General features: G+C 36.2%; 1 protein-coding gene across 1 annotated transcript; it reads right to left on the bottom strand.

Moving 5' to 3' along the window:
• Positions 1 to 1,055: 1,055 nt before the first annotated feature.
• Positions 1,056 to 18,611, bottom strand: LOC147386320 (clathrin heavy chain 1). The gene is made up of 30 exons (XM_086423435.1): positions 18,350 to 18,611; positions 17,745 to 17,949; positions 15,872 to 15,960; positions 15,696 to 15,774; positions 15,456 to 15,583; positions 12,144 to 12,242; positions 11,910 to 12,018; positions 11,464 to 11,543; positions 11,099 to 11,326; positions 10,947 to 11,012; positions 10,554 to 10,670; positions 10,051 to 10,248; positions 9,786 to 9,902; positions 9,515 to 9,574; positions 7,610 to 7,696; positions 6,652 to 6,735; positions 6,431 to 6,565; positions 6,280 to 6,342; positions 6,091 to 6,195; positions 5,898 to 6,010; positions 5,548 to 5,800; positions 5,264 to 5,400; positions 4,905 to 5,183; positions 3,801 to 4,803; positions 3,196 to 3,681; positions 2,877 to 3,047; positions 2,607 to 2,792; positions 2,161 to 2,283; positions 1,975 to 2,085; positions 1,056 to 1,698 (listed from the first exon to the last, which is right to left on the bottom strand). Exons 1-30 carry the CDS (start codon positions 18,392 to 18,394, stop codon positions 1,537 to 1,539), a joined length of 5,118 nt encoding a protein of 1,705 aa, XP_086279561.1. The 5' UTR covers positions 18,395 to 18,611; the 3' UTR covers positions 1,056 to 1,536.
• Positions 18,612 to 19,673: the final 1,062 nt, after the last annotated feature.

The following is a 19,673-nucleotide window of genomic DNA, read 5'->3' as shown; positions in this document are numbered from 1 at the left end:
GTAAATCTTTGAGTTCGATATTCTATACCAGTACATATCAAATTAGTATTATAAATTTCAGTAGATATCCTTCCTAAATCAACTAAAACAAGTTTGACCTAAACCTACCTAACAAAATCTGTAAAAAAAAACTTCGATATCTTTGATTTGAATCATCATTGTGATATTTTAATAGTGATTTTTTATCCACCTTGATGATTAATTTCCATTAATTCAAGTTCTTAAAAATTTTAAAAGAGATAAATATGGAGAGAGAAGAAAAAAAAAGGGAAATTAGTCAAAATAGACTTTGGTGGAGCAAATTTTTTTTTTCTAATTAATCCTAACTTTTAAGGTTTCTCTTAATAGTCAAAGTGGTAAAACTCTTTTAACTAATCAATCCCTAAACCCATTCCACACAACTCTTACAATGTAAATGTAGAAACTGCCCTTATCATTCGAGCTCGCCACTTTTTGTCCAAAAATATTGGATTTTCAACATCCTTATCGAATTTCAAAAACTCCATTCCATTAAGAGGATTTGAGAAGCAAAAAGAAGCCATTTTCAAAGGTTTTTAAGCATTTTGAAGATAACCCATGGGGTTGAGGGACCATTAAGAAAAGAAAGTTTTACTAAATGGATTATCAAGCAACTGCCCAAAACTCAGGGATTAATTAAAAAAATCCCTCCACCAAAGTCCTTTTAAGTAGTTTTCTCAAAATTAAAACCCTCAGATTTTTTCTTTCCAAAATCAGTCATCTTCTACCTCTTTGGTAGATAGTAACAAAATAACCGAAGTTCAAAATTTAACACATTTTCACAAAAGCTGAAAGCCTCCAAATCCAACTTCCCACCAAAGCAGTTCATGTTTCACCTGGGCTTGTAAACCAATAAAAATACTTGTATGTACCACCAACATGCACTATCCTTCAGCATAAAAAAGAAGTAAAAAAACAGACCTATCTAATTTGTGTTTGAAGGGTTGGGATCATGTGTTTTTTTCATGAGTCATTCTTAGGAGTCAACGGATCCCAACCCTTTTAATTATGGGATATGTACTTTTCTAATCCAAAAATAAACACAGAACAATCCTCCCGACTTAGAATTCCAGCCAAACATTCGATTTTGGTACATAAGCAAAGGAGTTTAACTGACAGATGGGCGACACATACTAAAGGGACATGGCAACCACGACAACTTTTAGTCAAAATTTAACAACATATACTGTTTCATCTTTCTTTTCAGGGCCACTCGAAATATTAATAAAGCACAGAGAAAAAAACTCAGCCATGCCTCAGTGGCAGCAAAAATGCATCTGCTACCAAAAGAATATTGAGAAAATATAACCAAACTGACTACGACTCAAATATAACACGAAAAAAAAGGAGCTTATTCGCAACCTGAGACCAAATTCCCCCACACCAATAAAAGGAAATATAAAAAAGAAAAATGGCACCACCTTCGCTTCCAACACATTGTAGATCCCTCGTAATGCTAAGCTAGCCCTTTCTGCCGTTACTACTAAAATTCATCAGGCTTGAGTATTTGCCCAGCAATCAATAGGTACCCATTGGAGGCATGCCAAACGCGGGCATTGGAGGCATTCCCATCCCACCCATAGGTGGAGGGGAACCATAACCTCCCCCCATTCCAACTCCTCCCATACCTGGCATTGGTGGTGCTGGCAGGGCAAGAGGCAGCAACTGAGCATACATGTTCTGCAACCAGAAACATTTCACATTTCATCAGGTCCAGAATCCATGTGAAGAATTTAAAAAAAAAAAAAATAATGCCGAAAAGCAAATCCTAAGCCAAAATCAATCTGTTCAGATGATACTAACCATCTGAGCAGGATTATGTCCAGCTTATATATATATAAATGGGACATGGGCTGAATGGTCTTGACACTCTTGACAATTGGGGCTGTAGGCATATGGAGGGAGAAGCAAGACTTCCCATAATTGCACAAGAAAAGAATTTGTGTATATTTGTACCTGTTGGGCGACCAAGTCCTTCTCCTCCTCCTCTTTGGCTTTCACTTCAATTTGAGCGTTGAGCTTGTCCTTCACAAGTTCATCAACTTTGCTTGCATACTCCCGGATGAACTGTAGGCACACAAGTGAGATGAAAAAGATGCAGTGAAAAAGGAAAAGGACTAAGGCCAGAAATAAATATATCACCTGCAAGAGATACGGGAAGGCAAAGTCAATCATGTTGTTCATCCAGGCAAGTTCAAGTGCAACATCAGGCCGGATTAAATCATAACAAACAAATAAGCACGAGGCAAAGCACTCCTTCTTTCCCTGCATAAACATCAAATACAAAACATCAACACACATTCTTTGGGACTACAATCTCTTTTTCTTTTTGCTACCACATAAGAAAGTTTATAAAAATTTAAACATTGATAACAAGGATTAGTCCCGGAAAATTGCGGTTATTGATAACATATGATTTTTACCACATACCTCAAAAAGCAAATATTCATCCAGTGAAAAATCAGAGAGGAAAAACCAAAAGAAAAAGGAAATAATTTTACATTGCCAGGAAACAGAAAAATGACTGGGACATATAGACTTCTGAAGTATCGTTGCTGGAAAACAGGTAAAGAATCGAGTCCAAATACCTGCTCAATGAAATAAACAAGCAACTCCTCTGAAAGTTCGCGGTCACCAGACTGCGAACACGTCTCCATAGCATCTTTGTAAAGATTGTCTTTCTTCGATAATGCAATTGATTGCTTCCATCTACCTGCTTTCTTATAAATATAAGCAGCGATTCGCCTCATCTCAAGAAGCTCGTGTTTCTCAACCTGTGAACAGACACAAGATTATGAGTGCTTCTGGAAACACATCCTCAATTGAATGGCGAGGATTAAAATATAACTTTTCTTCACCTTTTGTGCAAGGCCTATCTGATCGAAGTTATCATGCATATCAATTGACTCACGCAGCCTATCATAGTCCTCTTCTTCAACATATATCTCATTCAAAGCCTCGTTAACAGCAGCTACATTATTACTCTGAACTGCAACCATGTATGGCTTCACAAGATGTAGGTGACCAGCCTGAAACCCGCAAACAAGATATAAGAAAATAGTGTAGACTCATAAATTCTTTCCAACCTTTGTAAACATTTAGAATCCCAGTTAGAGAGAGAGAGAGAATGCAATGATACTACATCAGAAGGGATCATCAGCAAACACAAATGAGCACCTTTCGCATTATGTCCACAACACGGGTATGGTCCACACGAAGGGCGAGCACATTGAGAAGATCATTAATAACTTCAGGATGCTCCTGCAAATAGAAGTGAACAGCCTTGTAGTACAGCTCCACATTCGCAACTTTGACTGCAACATCTTTAAACTGCATGTGGTCCCATGCTTCAGGAGAATGGTTCATGATAGTGGTTGCTGCATTATCAAACTCGTCATATTGGATGTAAAGATAGGTGAGTTCCTTCCAGTGCTGCTGTTCATCACAAGCTCGTATAAGCTTAGGAATGTTGAGACGTGTTGAGAACAATTTGATGTGCTCCATAAGCTTCTCTGGACGGTATCTAGCATATAGGACCCCCAACTCGGTAAAGATGCCCATATGTGCACGTTCCAACCCTAGGCCACTCTCCATGAGAGATATTAGCTCATTGAAGCAACCCCTATTCTGGTAATAATCACTGACCTCCTCCAAGTCATCCACCTAGAAATATAACATCAAAATATCACAACATTAAGTTGTAATCAACCTGACAACTTACGAGAAAGAAAAGAATTGTTTTAGTTAACAGTATTAGGGGCTGGCGACATTTGTAAGTATACCTGTATAATGATATTGAGCCCACATATCTGTGCCAACCGGAACTCCTCAGCATCAACACAAGCAAAGCAAACTTCCTTCCATGTCTTTGAACTGTTGGCTTTTCGAGCTGCATCAACCGCACCTTGGAATTGTCTCAGTTTCACAAGTGTAACAGCAAGCTTGGCCCAATTAGAAATAAAAGCAAATATGATCTTTGCAGCCTCATATAGGGCTTCATCATACAAGCGATCACCAACATTTTGGAGATTAGCAACGTTAGGCATAAGAATGAATTCTTCAATGTCACCCAACCTATCAATCTTGGCATATGCATAAATAAGCTCACTATCCACCTTGGGCTCCTTAGATTTCTGCCTAACCATTAGTAGGTATCTCACTAAGTCATGGTACACATTTGCATCCTCGGCAGCCCGAATTACATCTAAGAATTGAGTAGCATCATCTGCACGGATGAACGACTCAATTGCGTCACTTACTAGCCCCTCCCTGAGTTGTGCCTTGGCTACCTGGCTCCAAACTGCATCTTCTTCAACACGGAAAGCAAACTCCACGGCTCGTTCAATGCTTCGAATGTTATCTAAGAGGACATTCACAGCCTGGACATTCAAGTTGAATTTTTTGAAGATGGCAAATGCTTCTTCATACAGTTGTGCTTCCACAGCCACCTCCCCAACTGCGGGACCATCAAAGTTGTCTAACCTATTAATGTAATCCATAACCCTTGATGCATCTGCCTTGATAGCTGTCAGGATCAACAGATTCTGTAGATTGAAGTTCCCGCTGAAGGCAGAGTTTTGAAGAACAATTTTTTCAAGAAGTTCAATTAGTTCGTGTGGAAGATCAGCAGTCATGAAAGCTTTAACAGCGGCAGAAACTTGCTCTGGGCTCTTGCTTTCAGGCAAAGCAGTAGATACAACTTGATCTATTAGCTGCCTCCTATATGAATTATCAGGGTCAAGAACTTTCTCCCAGAGGTCTGAATCCATCCTTTCCACCACATATCTGAAAATAAAAGATTTGGGTAAATAACCTCTAACCACCGAAAAACATTGGCATATGTGCAATAACCAAATAATATGTTAATTAGATAACACCATTCAAACCTGGCCTGTAGCTTGAACAATGAGTTCTTATTTGTGACATTGATAAGTTCTTCATCACACTGCCCTCTCCGGTAGGCAACAACTGCCAAGGTAGGGTCCCGTTTCTCACAATATTTACCCACCACACGTGAATCATAGTATGGGTTGGTAGTGAGAAAATGCTCTGGATTGTTGTTGCTGTCAATGATAATTTTACCCAAAGCATTGTGAACATGTACATCTTGGCTTCCCTCACTCACAAGATGCTCCAAAAACTGGGTGAGTAAACGGAGGCGATTCCTGCAACCCACAAGAAAAGTATAAGGCATGAAAGTGAATTAGAAACTGAAGCGGATGGGAGGACAGGGGGAGAAAACCACCTTTTCTCACATTCCTCCACAAGGGGCTCCACTGGAAGGAGAGAACGGACTGAAAGAATAAGGCCTTTAATAAAATCCTCAGGACACTCGTCATCAAGTAGTTGCCCTACAACCAAAGGAGCGTTCCCCGGATTGACCTATAAAGCAAAGATATGAGACCCTGGCTTGCTTACTTCTTGTTTTCTACAACAAATGATGTGTAGTCGGTTTCCTATATAGCCCAACTTTTGATATCTGCTAGTAAAGAAATGAACAAAAGCTGAACTTCAAGAATAAACTCGTACCTTCTGAACATAACCTTCAATATATCGAAGCATGCTGTTCGAGTAGAGGTAGTGAGTAAGATCAGGAACAAAACCAAAACGATCACAGACATTAATAAGGGGCCGTGCATCTGGAAGCTTAACTTCCATTAGAAAGTTCTTAGTCTTCTCAGCGTCGTAAAAGTTTGATTCTCTTGTCACACGTTCAACCTCTTTGATTTGTCCAGTTTTTGCAGCAGCCTCAATATACTTGAAGTGAATGTCAGGATCCTCACTGTCCCAAGAACCAAAACATTACAACCATCAGTAAAAGATTGTTCACAACAAATCAAACTAATGGTGTAGTTACTCCCTCTTAATACAGAAAATACCTGGAGCTCAAATATGATCCCAAGAAGAAGTATAAACCTTCATAAGACTTGAATTGTTCAAAAAGTTTTATGCATGAATCAACACCCAACTGCTCAGAATATTCTTTGGCAGTCTGCACAGAGATGTGTTAGTAAGCTCCTCAGTTTAAAAGCAGGAATGGTAGCGCAACAACACAGAGAAACAAAAAAGTACCTGCACAATTATCTGAAGATTTCCTCTCAAATTAACCAGTAAAAGGTCCTTCATGCACTCCAATGCCCACTCTCTAGAAAGGGTTCCAAAGAACTCTACAAGAGCCTGGAACACACCCATACTAAGTATCAATTTAGAACTTTATAATCTTTCTTCAAAATAAAGGTGTAAGCATTGAAGTACACATACCTGTGGCTCAATGGCATGGGTATTCACAATGATGCGTTTAATATCCGGCAACTCAGTATAATGCTGTGTGAAAGACAAGCTTAATCAGGGAATAACCTACGCTCTCTGTAAGATATAATATTTACTTTACACAGATTCAAAGAAACCATACCTGAAGGGCGCGCACATATAAACCAGCTTTTTCGCAGAGCTGTGCAATTCGGGGACGGTCATAGTGACTGAACATTCCATTAGCCAAGATGGCATCTGCTACATTTGGAAATGTCACCAGATTGATCTCCAAGACCTGAATAGAATGCAAACGTACGATGGAGAGCATATAAATGGAAACAAGGAAATAAATGCTAAAAGAATTAAATTAAAAATAACAACCTTTGATTGAAGGTGAGCATGCTTAGGCAAATTTGGCTTCAGAACATCTAACAGAAAGGCTGTTGCTTCACGGATCAGGTTCCTCTGGAATAGACAACACCAGAAATAAGAGAAGTTAAGTGTCATGTCATTTTAAAACACAGTTGTAAAACAGAAATACGTCCTACAATCGAACTTAAACAAGATACAATGGACAAAAGAGTAAAGCATGTACAAGCCCAAATTGAGCAGCTTGAACATAATTTCAGGTGTGCAGGCACTAGGCAACACGAAGGAAATATGGGTTATTCAATCGAGGTACCACCTAAGACAAGCCTAGGAAAAGCATTCATGACAATTCATTAATCCATTCATTTCACCATTACTTTATTTCATAAGTATCAAAGAATAAGGATGATAAGCAATGTGAAAAGGAAAAGAACATATTAAAGCACATAGCCAGAGATTATGTAACATATAGCCGTAAAGGATTATCAATTACGTAACTTGATCATCAATTTCAATGGAAATATTTTTGCCTGTTGAATGCTCAAAGCAATATAGATGTACATATAAACAAAGCCCAGTGTCAGTTTTCTTTTGAAAGTGAAAAAAAAAACCCTATAAACAGAGCAAATGAAAACTTAGCAATACATTGAAATGGGTGGGGGGGGGGGAGAAACTAAAAATGGAAAAGAAACAATAAAAAGATAGATCCTGTTTGTGTTAAACAAATATAACCCTGTCTTCAAACAGAATGAGATTGAGAATGGATTGTTCTTTGGGGTTGTGAGGGTTTGGGGGGGGGGGGGGGGGGAATTTGGAGAGATGCTGCACACATTCCTCTTAAAAATAAAAGACAAAGCTACATTAACTAGAACTTCAAAACACATGATATTTTCAGGTTGTAGCATGCACACTAGAGCCCTGTCATCAACTTAAAACATTAACACAAAAAAGGTAAATAAAGCAGTTGAACCTGAAGGAAGAGATCAGTGATAGTGTTGTAGTCAACAGGACAACCTCCCTCCATTTGTGACATCATTAGAGCAAAATTAACAGCACCCTGGTCATGCAAAAAAATAACTTGCAAGTTATTCTAGATCAGAAAATGTGCATGTGAAAGTTTATGCCAGGAACAATGTTCAAAGAACCTGCCCTTTTAGCGAACATGAGAAGTGGCCAATTCAGATAATGACATAATAATTTAATTCAAAAAATAATTATATCATACCAAACAGACGAAAAGGATGGTGTATATTTGTAGATTGTATAACATCATACCATTGCCGAAACGAGAATGATTAATTATGCATATCTATATAATAAAACACAACTGTAGGGCCCATTTTGCTACAGTTTTGTGGTGCCACCCTACTCACTTTATCGCCTTTCCTTTTCACCTCTTCAACTTTATTGTCTTTACTCTCCTCCCCTTCCCTTTTTTCAATAATATCCTTCCAATTTTACCATCTTTCCTCTTTTACCCCCTTTTCAATAATACCCCTCTAATTTTACTATCTTTCCTCTTTTACCCCTTTAACCACAATATTTTTTAATAATACCCTTTCAACTTTATTATTTTTCCGTTTTTACTTCTCTTAACCTTAAAGAGGATTCCTGTGCTCTAGGCACGGGCGAACTCTAGCCAATTATATATAATAAAGATTGAACCTTAGTTGTTCTCTCTCTCTTTTTTTTTTTTTTTTTCTGTACAACCTTAGTATAGTCTCTATCTCTGAGGAAATGGCTTTTCTTGTAGAAACCCCAACTTTCTCTAATATAACCACAAACACAAGTATGGGACACCCAAGGAGGCTCCGTAAGGGTGTCTATCATATAAACTAAACCTACATAAATTTCTATTTTTAGCAAGTCACATTTTTTCATTCAAAACATATCAAAAACTTGGCATAAATGTCTAATATGTTACATTTTTCCTAATTTTTAATATATTTTTATTTTACCTTTTTTCTCGTTTCTTTCCCCCTTTTTTCCATTTTTTCCAAATGTTTCCCTTTGCGTGTTAAACCCATATTCCAACTTGGTGACTATGAATACCAACATAATTATCCAACTCTGAAAAACTCATGATCAAGGTTTAAAATCTCATTTCGAGGCACATTTCGACCAGAAGAAAAATTGAAACGGTCTCGGCTAAAATATTTCAGAAACATTTAATGTTTCTGGGTCAATGTCTCATTCCAGTTTTGGCAGAAATATTCAAAGATGGGCATGACATTTTGAACCATGCCACCCCAATCACCCCAAACCCCCATTCAATCAAAACCTTAAACTAAAGACCTTATTCAAAACCATAGAACCTGCAGTTCAAGATATTCAAACCAGCAATTATTTCGTGAATGGTTTTCTCTATTTCAGTTCTTAGATTTTTTATCCCTAAACTTGGGGATGCCCATGAGCTTCAACTCTAGTTCGTACCCTAAACTGATTTTCTTTTACATTTTTTATCAAGACCCTCCATCAATTGGAGGAACAACTACCACAGCTTCAACATTACTGCTTCTCCTACTCTATTCTTGGCCCCAGAGTTCTTTTCCTGCATCAATCCCCTTCTCAAAACCCTTCATATTAGAGCTGCAGTGAGCTAAAATGTGTGATAGAGAATGACTAGCCAAGTATCTTTTTTTTTTAAAAAGTGTTTAACAATTCCTATTTCCAAAGAAATGACCGGAAATCATTAAAATAATGTCCAACTTCAACCCGCAAATGACATAATATAGCTGCATAACCTCAAACTCTATGGATAAAGTCAAATTAGAAAGCAGCATGTCTATTTGTATTATGGCATTAAAGGAAATGGAAAGTCAGACAAAAATATGTGATTGCCTCGTGCTTTTATGCATAGGAGAGTACAAAATACCTGGGGATCTGATCGCAAAATAGTTTGCAGAAGAAACAAATAATCAGGCGCATACCCAACCTGCATTAATGAAGATACCATGACTATGCTAAGAACCCGCCCATTGAGAATAATTATAATAATAACAACAGCAGCAATTATCTATTCTTTCCATAATTGAACGTAATTGTAATTTATGAATTTTATTTTTGGCTATAAATGCAACTTAGTAGATAGAATAAGTATCAATTTCATGAGATATTGGAGATTGCCAATATATAAGAATATACACCTGCTTCGAGTAGATGAGAATTTTGTCGAATTCCCTTCGTTCAGCAAAAGCTGCAACAACTTTTGGAGTAGCCCTAGCTTTGATATATATTTTGAGTGCAAGGTCATTATCCACAGTCTACAATGGAGAGATGTATCAATAAATAAAAAAGAAACAAAAGAAATTAGAAAATCAAAGTACAAAAAATAACCAGACAATATATTTGGAAAAATAACAGAATATAAAAAGCATGGGACAAAGTTCAAAATCAAATTTCCAATCAAACCTTCACAAGGTCTCCAAGTTCTTCACTACATTCAAGCTTGTCCTCAGCCAACCAATTCTCCAGAAGGTTCTTTTTATTCTGATTCACAACAAGACGTGATAATTCCAACGATTCAAACGCATTGAGCTTTCCTCTTGTTAACAGTGTACCGAAATACTGCAACAACGGTGGAGTTTGCCCAGCTTGCACAGGAACACTCTGCAGATAATGAACACCATTAGCGAATCACAAATTCCACCTCTTGCTCACTTGAGGACATTGCAGAGCAGACACAAAGGATCAGAATTAATAGCAATATTTTTTCCTTTATTATAATGGAAAAATCATGTCCAGGAGTGTGAACAAAATCCCATGAATGATAGCTTGTGCTCAACGTTAAACTGGGCCTAGAGCAGAAAAGAATTATTAAGATTCAAAAGCACGGGAAACATAAGTACATAACAACAAGAGGAATATTAATGCTTTAAGTCCTGTCAAGAAAATTTGAAAAATAAATGAAATACCTGAAATTTTGCAACAGTATCAGGAGTACGAAGGATCCCCTGTGGAGATTCTGCAGCAAGCTCTGCAGCCTCTTTATATTTAGTCTGGGCAAATAATTCTTGGAATCGCTGGACAACCTGAAATATAAATAGGAATAATGGGTGAACTTTCAATGTACAGAAACACAAAACATGTAAAAAAAAAATATGAATCGCTCGAGCATCATCCAACGTGGATAAATTATGTCACCAAGCATTATATGGGAGAATTTGCAATCCAACTAAATTAGCTTGAATACACCACTACCTTTAGGTGCAAAACACAAGAATAGCAACCCTGATATTATTTTTTAACTTTCCATAAATAATTCAAGAGTATTTGCCATAATAAATACAAAACAAGTATTTATTTACCAAATTCTCCGCACCAGGAAGGTTTCCTCTTTTGGCAAGATTAACAGCAAGCTCCAGATTGTTTAACTGTAGCAATTGCAAAATAGAATGTGTCAGAACAACATCTAAGTTTCTGTAATAACACAAAAAAGGGGAAGCTTATATAAACATACTTGTTGACTGACAAAAGGTACAATTGTTGCTTCATTTACAGTGGCCAGTAACACCTGTCCTCGCCTATTGACAGCATAGAAACCTCCTACTGATGTAGCTTCTGTTGTTAAAAATATAGGATCTGGACTTATTCGGTTTCTGTAAACCGCAGTAGCAGTCTCTAGGTCATATACAAATAGAAGTCCAAGCTTCGTGATGACATAAATCAAACTGTACTTATGGGATATCTGTCAAAATAACAAGTTAGTAATTCGATATTGATACAAATAGAATTTATCAATAATTCAATATATACAAATACACGATAATAAAACTACACTGGAACTTTAGGCACAAAAAAAAAAAGGAAAAATAAAAATGATACCTGCATTGCCACTGGAAAGTCATCAGCGAAATCTGGAGGAAAGAAAAGATCTGCCTGTTTCTTTGTAAAAGCTGGTTTGCCTGATAATCAAATTCACAAGATTCAGAAAGAAAATAACTGAAAGTTCAATATACAATAAAAACAAAGGAATCATACAGATTTTCAATGAGAGAAGGATATGATATCATGGATATTACACATGCTTAAAGATGCATCCCTTCCTAAGTCGACACACATAATTGAACACTACAACCCAGAAATGGAGAAAGCAAGAAACAAATAATACATATTGAGAAGAAAATTATTAATCCCAATTCAATTTCAAAAAGGAAAAAAAAAAAATGGAAAGGACATTTGTAGCTAAAACACAAGAAAACATTCTAATCCTGGACTCCAATTTTTAAGCAGAAAGAAGGAAGGTAAATGGAAAGGTAGTATAAAATGACCTGGTTGGGCACCAAGCTCAATCACATGCAACTTTGAAGTAATTTGTCCAGCATTGCTGGACTTTGAGGCAAAAGAGATAAGAATAGAAGGATTTTCATTTCCAGGAACCTGTGTATAATGTACAAATCATATAATTATTTCATGAGATAATGGCTCAACTCAAGTAAAGCACAGATGAAAATTAAATGAGAATGTCAGAGCCCAAAAACAAATGAGGAAGAAAAGATCCACACTTTAAATGAAGCAAAAGATGCAGCATGTGCTTCAAGAGCTTGACTACGCTGCTGATCAACAGAGAAAAGCTGCATATTCCCTTTGACCAGTTGAGGCCTCTATAATCAAAATTGGAAGACAAAAAAATAGTTAGAATTGAACTATTGCCAAGTTTATGAAGAAAAAAGATAGATTTCAAACCACATGCGACTTAAAATAAGCTGAGAGTTAATAAAGGACAACAAATATTACACGTAACAAAATACGAAGAGTGTACTTAACAAAAAATAATAATAATAAATGAAGAGAATTGCATTGCATGAAAATTTGATCGCAGAATCAAATCACAGTCACCAAATTGGGGCAAGAGAATAAGTCAGCAAGGTGATAATTTGGAAAATCGGGCTAGAATTAGGGTTGTGTAATTTCCTACTAAATGGTGTTCTCATAGTATACGATTAAATCTCATATTAAAACCACTAATCCACAATAATAAATAATCAAATCTCATATTAACCACGGGTCCACAACACATTCAAAGTTTATCAAACCATCAAATTCAATATCCTCCTCATTATCTGATGCATCATAGGTAAAATAGTCACCATCATCTTCATCAATTTCATCTCCTCTTACAAGTGCATCATCTAGGTCTAGATATGCTCTGGCTGAAATTTTATGCAGGTTGACATACCCCAGATTACTAAAAAAATAGTGATATACTCCTGTTTTTGTTTTTCTGCGATTTAATCACGAAGTTCGTAAAAGTTGCAACATATTGAAAAAGTCACGATTAAATCATGATTTAATAGTTGAGAGGAAAAAAGTTACGGTCTAATCGCGACTTTTTCAATAGGTCGCCAAATTTGGTGACCATGAACCAAATAGCAAAATGAGAATATATCATAAAGCTTATCATCTTGTGCACCAAGTTGTCTAAATAAGGAACATGATCAAATTGAAGGTTCTAAAAATGCGAGAGGAAGACCCATAAGAACATGGATTGAGATAGTGAAAACGGATATGAACACACTTCTAATAACAGAAGATGTGGCTCTAGATAGACTTAAGGGGAGGAAGAACATGACTTGTTTAGCCAACCCCAAATCTTTGGGATAAGGTTTCGATGATGATGATTATCATAATAAGACAAACAACATGGCATAGTAGTTAGATGATTAGACAAAGCAAATAGCAAGCTGATCCAATTAGCCATATTCATGGTCAAAGTGAACTCAATTTGTGACAAACAATCATGAAAACTGAGAATGGGCGCAATTATGCCCCCTTATATTTGCAGCTGTTTAGTAAGGCGCCATCAAGTACACCTTTGTCATTGATGAATGTCTACAATGAGAAATTGTACGAAGAGCTCCCTGTCTAAGCTGTGCAAATGGTGTAAATGCCAGCTTAGTTTGTAAGCAGAAATTTTCCATTCCAGAATGCAAAATTTTCATTAACCTCGTACCCCATGTCTTATTGAAAATGCTATTTTGCACAAAAGATTTGTTATACCAAAAACCGCAACACTGGAAACAACATATCATGTATATGTTGTTTCCAGTAGATAAAAACAAAGGCCTACAATCACCCCATGCTCCTCCCACCTTATCTCTTAATGAACTGCCACCACAGGCGACCAGGCCAATAAAGCAGAGAATCTACATTGGTAGCTCTATCTCACAATTGTATTAAATACAGAGAAGGTTACACGTAAGGGATGAATTTCAATATATAATAAATCCTTCTCGATAAATGCCCAATAAAAAAAAGTCCCTAATTACATGGCATACTGCTTGATTATCTCCGGACCTGCCTTACAAATTTGAGAATTACACTCCTTCCAAATCCCCAACTCACTGCATAAGGAATCACATTCACACAACCACCACCCTTTATGCTCCAAATTTTACAAGACCAAGAGCCCAATACAAATACCACATCCTTTGCAAAGACCCAACAACTTCCAAATAACGACAAAAAGAAACACTATATTCCTTAGGAAAAGCTAAAAAAGATGAACAAGTGATTCATAGTTTCATAGTGCTCCTTGCATACGATCGGCGCCAAGAAGTGGTGGTTATAAAGATTGTCCATGGTTAAAATCAATCGATAAATAGAGTCAGTCCAGATAAAGGCTTCCACTCTAGGAAACATTTGCATTCTCAAAATACAGTTAACAATACCCCAATCGCAAGAAAAGCCAAGCAACCCCACATAAAATGAATGAATGAATCGAAAAAATACTGTTTGAGCTATCAATCCAAATACAACTATTCCTAGGATCTATGAATGTGAACCTCATCCAACAGCGTCAATAGAGCACCACATATTCCTCAATGTCCCTATCAAGCAGATTTCTAAAGAATTCTGGGCACCAAATAATCACATTGTTTCTTTAAATGGAATAATCATAAAGCCAAGCTTCCGTAGAGAAATAAAGCCAACACAGATGAGGACATGCATCACATTAGCTTTGCACCCCTGCCCTGATTACACTAAAAAACAAACTTTATCCTTCTACCATTGCCCACATTAAAAACAGCCCAATTTAGGAATTCTTATTTGCACCTTCACATGTTTATGTGCTATCGAAAAAAATTCACAAGCACAAAAACAGTCACATCAAGCAACTATGCAGCCACATGCATTTGAGGTCTCAGATAATGTAGATAAAATATGCATATAATGATGCAAAAGTGTACAAAACAGTCTACGCAAGCTTAACTGCATATTGTACAATAAATATTTGGAATGCTTCCTTCAAAGTCATGACACACGAAAACATTTTATTTTTTTTTATAGGTGCAATATTTATAAATGATTCAAACTGGTCGAGATGACCTGAAACATAACAGAAAGAAAAATCCAAACCCAAAAACCTACGACTTACACCATTGCAATATATTTACAAATACCAAACCAAATGTTAAGAGTGACACATGCAGTCTCAATCAAAGCATTGGAATAAAAAGCCATGAACCTAATAAAAACTTAGTAGATTGGCCATCAATTCAAAATAAGGGTGTGATTAGCTCACTTTTCTCTTTTATTTTCCAATGTATTTAATATATGAAGCTTGGCTCAAACATCAAAACTCTCACAATATGTACATGATTTCAGAAGTGAGTAATGAGATGAACTTCCTAGTAATACTTACAAACTATGCCACATAAAGGCTTATCTGCTAAAAAGTAATGGCTTACTTCAAAAAATAAAATCAGTTTACAAACACAACATTTGTGCAGGGTCTTTTACATCTATATAATTTGTACATGCCTTGCCCAAGACAGTAGATGTGTAATACATATTCATGTTAAGCTACGACATACCTCAGGTGAGCCAGGAGCAATTCCAATCAAAACCAACCACTTCTCAGAAGGATCACATCGGTAGTTAATTATCTGATTATTTCCCAAATTAGCCGTTCTCTCAAACATCTTCACAGGTGGCGAGTCACCTGCATAACTGATATGATGAGAACATTTCATAGCAAACAATTCAACCATAGAAAAAATGAAAAGGAGGCAAAGAAATCTAATCTTGATGCAAAGGGGAAAACATTATCGTACCTTCAATTGACCAATGGTATACCGAAGTTTGTGTTACTAGGCCCAACATTTTTGGGGTGATCCACTTCCAAAAGACAATCTAAAATAAAGCAAGGTGAATGGATTGAACTACATGAAGCCCCAGAAACAGCTTGTGCAATATGGAAGCAAAAAAGTAAAGAAATTCAAGCTATCACCTGCTCAGGCATTTGGTGCGATTTCACTTTCGCTTTCATCTCAATATTAAATAATTGTAAGTGATCCTGAGTGGTTCCCGGAAGTTGAGCTTCAAACATGAAGACATGAATCATAAGTCATACATAGGACGCAAAAAACGAAGAGCCTCTAGAATTAACAAAGCAAATTGATCTAGTCATAAATAACATATCTAACTTTTTCTTTGTTCTAAAAACAATAATTAGGAATATCCAAAAAAGAAAGGATCAAGACTCATCATCGCAGCCTTATCCTCTGAACAATTTGGGGTAGGTTGGACAAATCTTGTTCCACCAGTAAAAAAAACTTCCATCCATGACTTACGGTATTTTAAGCACTCATATCTGCTCTCACTACCCCAATCGGCATTCTTTTGGTTCTTTATCTATCTCTTTTAGAACCTCCAAATTGTGTGATTCGTCTAATTGGGGTTGTAATTGGCCTTCATTGTACATGACCAAATCGTCTCAATTGACGTTTTCTTAAGTTATCACATATTGGAGCTACTCCTTCACATTCACGAATATGTTCATTTCATAATTTTATCTTTTTAGTATCTTCACCCATCTAGTCTAGCACCTCCATCTCTATTTTGCTCAATCTATTAACATATTGACTCTTGATAGCCCAACATTTAACCCCATAAAGCATAGTTAGTCATATGGTCATCTTATAAAATTTTCCTTGTAATTTGATTGACATACCTTGATAAAATAGCAACCTAAAAACAAATGTAACCAATCAAGGCATGTCTATAGCATCTAAACAATGGGCTGATAATCATGGTCGAACACCCTCATGATGAAGTGTTAAGTTGTAAAAATGCACAGGGATAAAGTTATGAAGGAAGCAATCAAAAAATAAAATAAAAATTCATATAAGAGAAAGATCCCTGAAAACGAATAGAGGTATGCCTGATGAATCATCAAATCAAAGCAATAGATCAAATAATGGGCATCTAAATGGTCGTCATTCTGGGAATTATATGGAAAACCTACCAAGGTTCGAGCATGTCACTAGGGGGAAGTTTCTAAAGAAAAGTAAGAAAATAAGCAAATAATAATACTTTTCACAGTTCAATACACCAGGAATTAAAGATGCACATAATTAAGTCATCTTATTAAGCACGTCAATTGATTAAAAATACGATCAACGAACTTTATCTTTTTTGTTTTTTTTGTTTTTGATAGGTATAAGGTTAGTGGTTAGCAAATGAAGTTGGGTTCAAGGAGATTTGAACCTAGGATGTGGGAGTAACACTCCACACAACTTACCAGTGAGCTAAGTTGGCACTTCAAAGGAAAGAAGAAAGATAAATGGAATTTTTTCAAAGGGAATACCAATGCCAGAACAGTATTACTGACAAGTACAACAATAATTCATATAAATTTTTTTTATAGGTAAATAATTCATATAAACTTGAACATTATAGCTACTATCAGAAAAATATGAACAGCTTATCTCTCTTCTATTTATAGAAGAAAACTAGTATTCTAGGTTAGAAGTCCTACTTAATCAAATCATCTTACATTACATCCGTACGTGAGCAGTATCTAACACTCAATTTTTGGTTCTAACAAAGTTCAACATCATAAAGAATGGTACAAAGATTGCACCAAGCTCAATCCTTTACATAACTAAGCATTTTTCAAAAATATGCAATTCTATACATTCATTAACTAATCAAAAAAATAAACCAATTAATTCAACAACTTCCAAGAAAATATCAGAAATATATTATAAATAACAACAAAAAGGTGCCACAACAGGTATCACCTCATAAAGGCTACTAGGGATATCAGAGGTAATTAATGCACGCCAAAAGCAAATCATTCAAGAAGTAATCTCTCCTACCTTTGAGAGCAAGAATTCTGCTATTAGGGTTCATCAAAGCTGAATCCGCAGTGATAGGCCTTCTCAATGGTTGCATTGGCATGTTCATATCAATGATAACAACACTATTCTGTGGTGACGTTTCCCGAACACATATGTATTTTTCAGATTCCATTGTAACATGTGTAAACGTGATGAATTGTGGATTAATTCCGATACTAGGCAACTGCAAGCACAGCAAATCAAACAGGAAGAGATCAAAAGTGGAATTTTCAGAATTCAAAAGCATAATAGCAGAGGAACACAAGCAATCACAAATCAGATCATGGCTTATCCTACAGATCTGAACAGATCCAATATCTAATAAAGCTTTGATGTAACAAAACACTTCTAAATGAATCGACAGAAGAAGAAAAAAATCAAGAAAACGATAATTCAGGGCTTGATTAGGAAAACGAATTGTAGTCTAATTCATACTAACGAAATCAAAATTGAAATACAAAGATTCAAATCTATCAAAGGTCCAAAAATTCTAGTTTCAGCGCGATTTAAGGTTAAAATCTGAGGACAAACTCAAAATCGAGGGAAAAAGATTCAAATGGTGGATTAAATGAAATTGTACTCACCGTCAAGGCTTCTTTCATGGTGATCGGAGCATTTGCAGCAGCCATGACGCCAAGATTGATGCTTCACAATCAGGAAACAAATTTACAGAGAAGATCAAAACCCCCGATCGAGGGTTTAAAACCAGGGTTTCAGCACTAAAAGAAGTAAATTTCTAGTTGTTTTGATCGCTGCGAGATCTGAAGCAGAGAGAGAGAGAGAGATCTGAATTCTGGAGAGAAAGGAAATACGAGTGAGAGACAGCAACAAGCGAGGGCTTTTGATTTTTTTTTTAACTTTTTAATTTCCTTTGTTAGGGTCACAACCTACAAATTGAAAATACGGTAAAAATGGAGTTCCATCGAATTACCGAAATGATAGAGATCTAAAACAGTGCGTCAGTTCGAAAAGAAAAAAAAAAAAATTTAACACACAGGTGCTGTTAGTAATAGTTGGTGTGGCAATAGAAGTTTTGTTAAATAAATAAGCAAAACACTTTCCTCACTACTAGTAAGCTTTTAAGTCTTACCAAGGGTCTTTTGTGCTCAAATAGATTACCTCATCAGCAATCCAACATCACAGCCCTTTAAGTTCCATCAAAACAACTCAGATTGAAAAAAAAAAAAATATATATATATATATAGGGTCCCGTTCAGCAACAAACATTTGGGCAAAACATTTTTCAAAACAACATGGGTTAGAGTTTGGAATGGGCTGATTTTTGGTGAGCCTGATCTCTACGGTGTAGAGATCATTCTCACCAAAAATCAGCCCATTCCAAAATTTCTAGCCCCAGTTTACAAGTGAAAAATCGTGGACCATCCATTTTTTTGTAAATCATTTTTGATGGGGTTAGAAGTTTTGGAATGGGCTGATTTTTGGTGATGATGATCTCCTCACCATAGAGATCATCCTCACCAAAAATCAGCCCATCCCAAAAGCTCTAACCTATGTTTTGAAAAATGTTTTGCCAAAATGTTTGTTGCTGAACATTTCCACCATATATATATATATATAATATTTATATATATATATATATATAGGGTCCCGTTCGTACCCTAAGCTTTAACCACACACTTAACAAACGTGTTTTGTCTTACATGGTTAGAAGTTTTAGAATGAGCTGATTTTTGGTGATGATGATCTCTTTGGTGAGGAGATCATCCTCACCAAAAATCAGCTCATCATTCCAAAACTTCTAACCCCATCAAAATTGGTTTACAAAAAATGGACGGTCCACGATTTTTCAACGTGTAAACATGGGGCTAAACATTTCGGAATGGGCTGATTTTTGGGGAGAATGATCTTCTAATCACAGAGATCATCCTCACCAAAAATCAGCTCATT

This window comes from Akebia trifoliata, chromosome 14 (genome assembly GCF_017979445.1).
Source record: "Akebia trifoliata isolate Shusen 1 chromosome 14, ASM1797944v1, whole genome shotgun sequence".
Lineage (NCBI taxonomy): Eukaryota > Viridiplantae > Streptophyta > Magnoliopsida > Ranunculales > Lardizabalaceae > Akebia > Akebia trifoliata.
This window is presented reverse-complemented; position numbering and strand designations above follow the sequence as displayed.

Excerpts from the sequence above, each read along its gene's own strand:
- LOC147386320 (XM_086423435.1), bottom strand. The coding sequence starts at position 18,394 with ATGGCTGCTGCAAATGCTCCGATCACCATGAAAGAAGCCTTGACG. Across the intron at positions 11,013-11,098 it reads TACCTTTTGTCAGTCAACAA|TTAAACAATCTGGAGCTTGC; the intron begins GTATGTTTATAT and ends CAATTGCTACAG. Across the intron at positions 2,793-2,876 it reads AGATAGGCCTTGCACAAAAG|GTTGAGAAACACGAGCTTCT; the intron begins GTGAAGAAAAGT and ends GTCTGTTCACAG.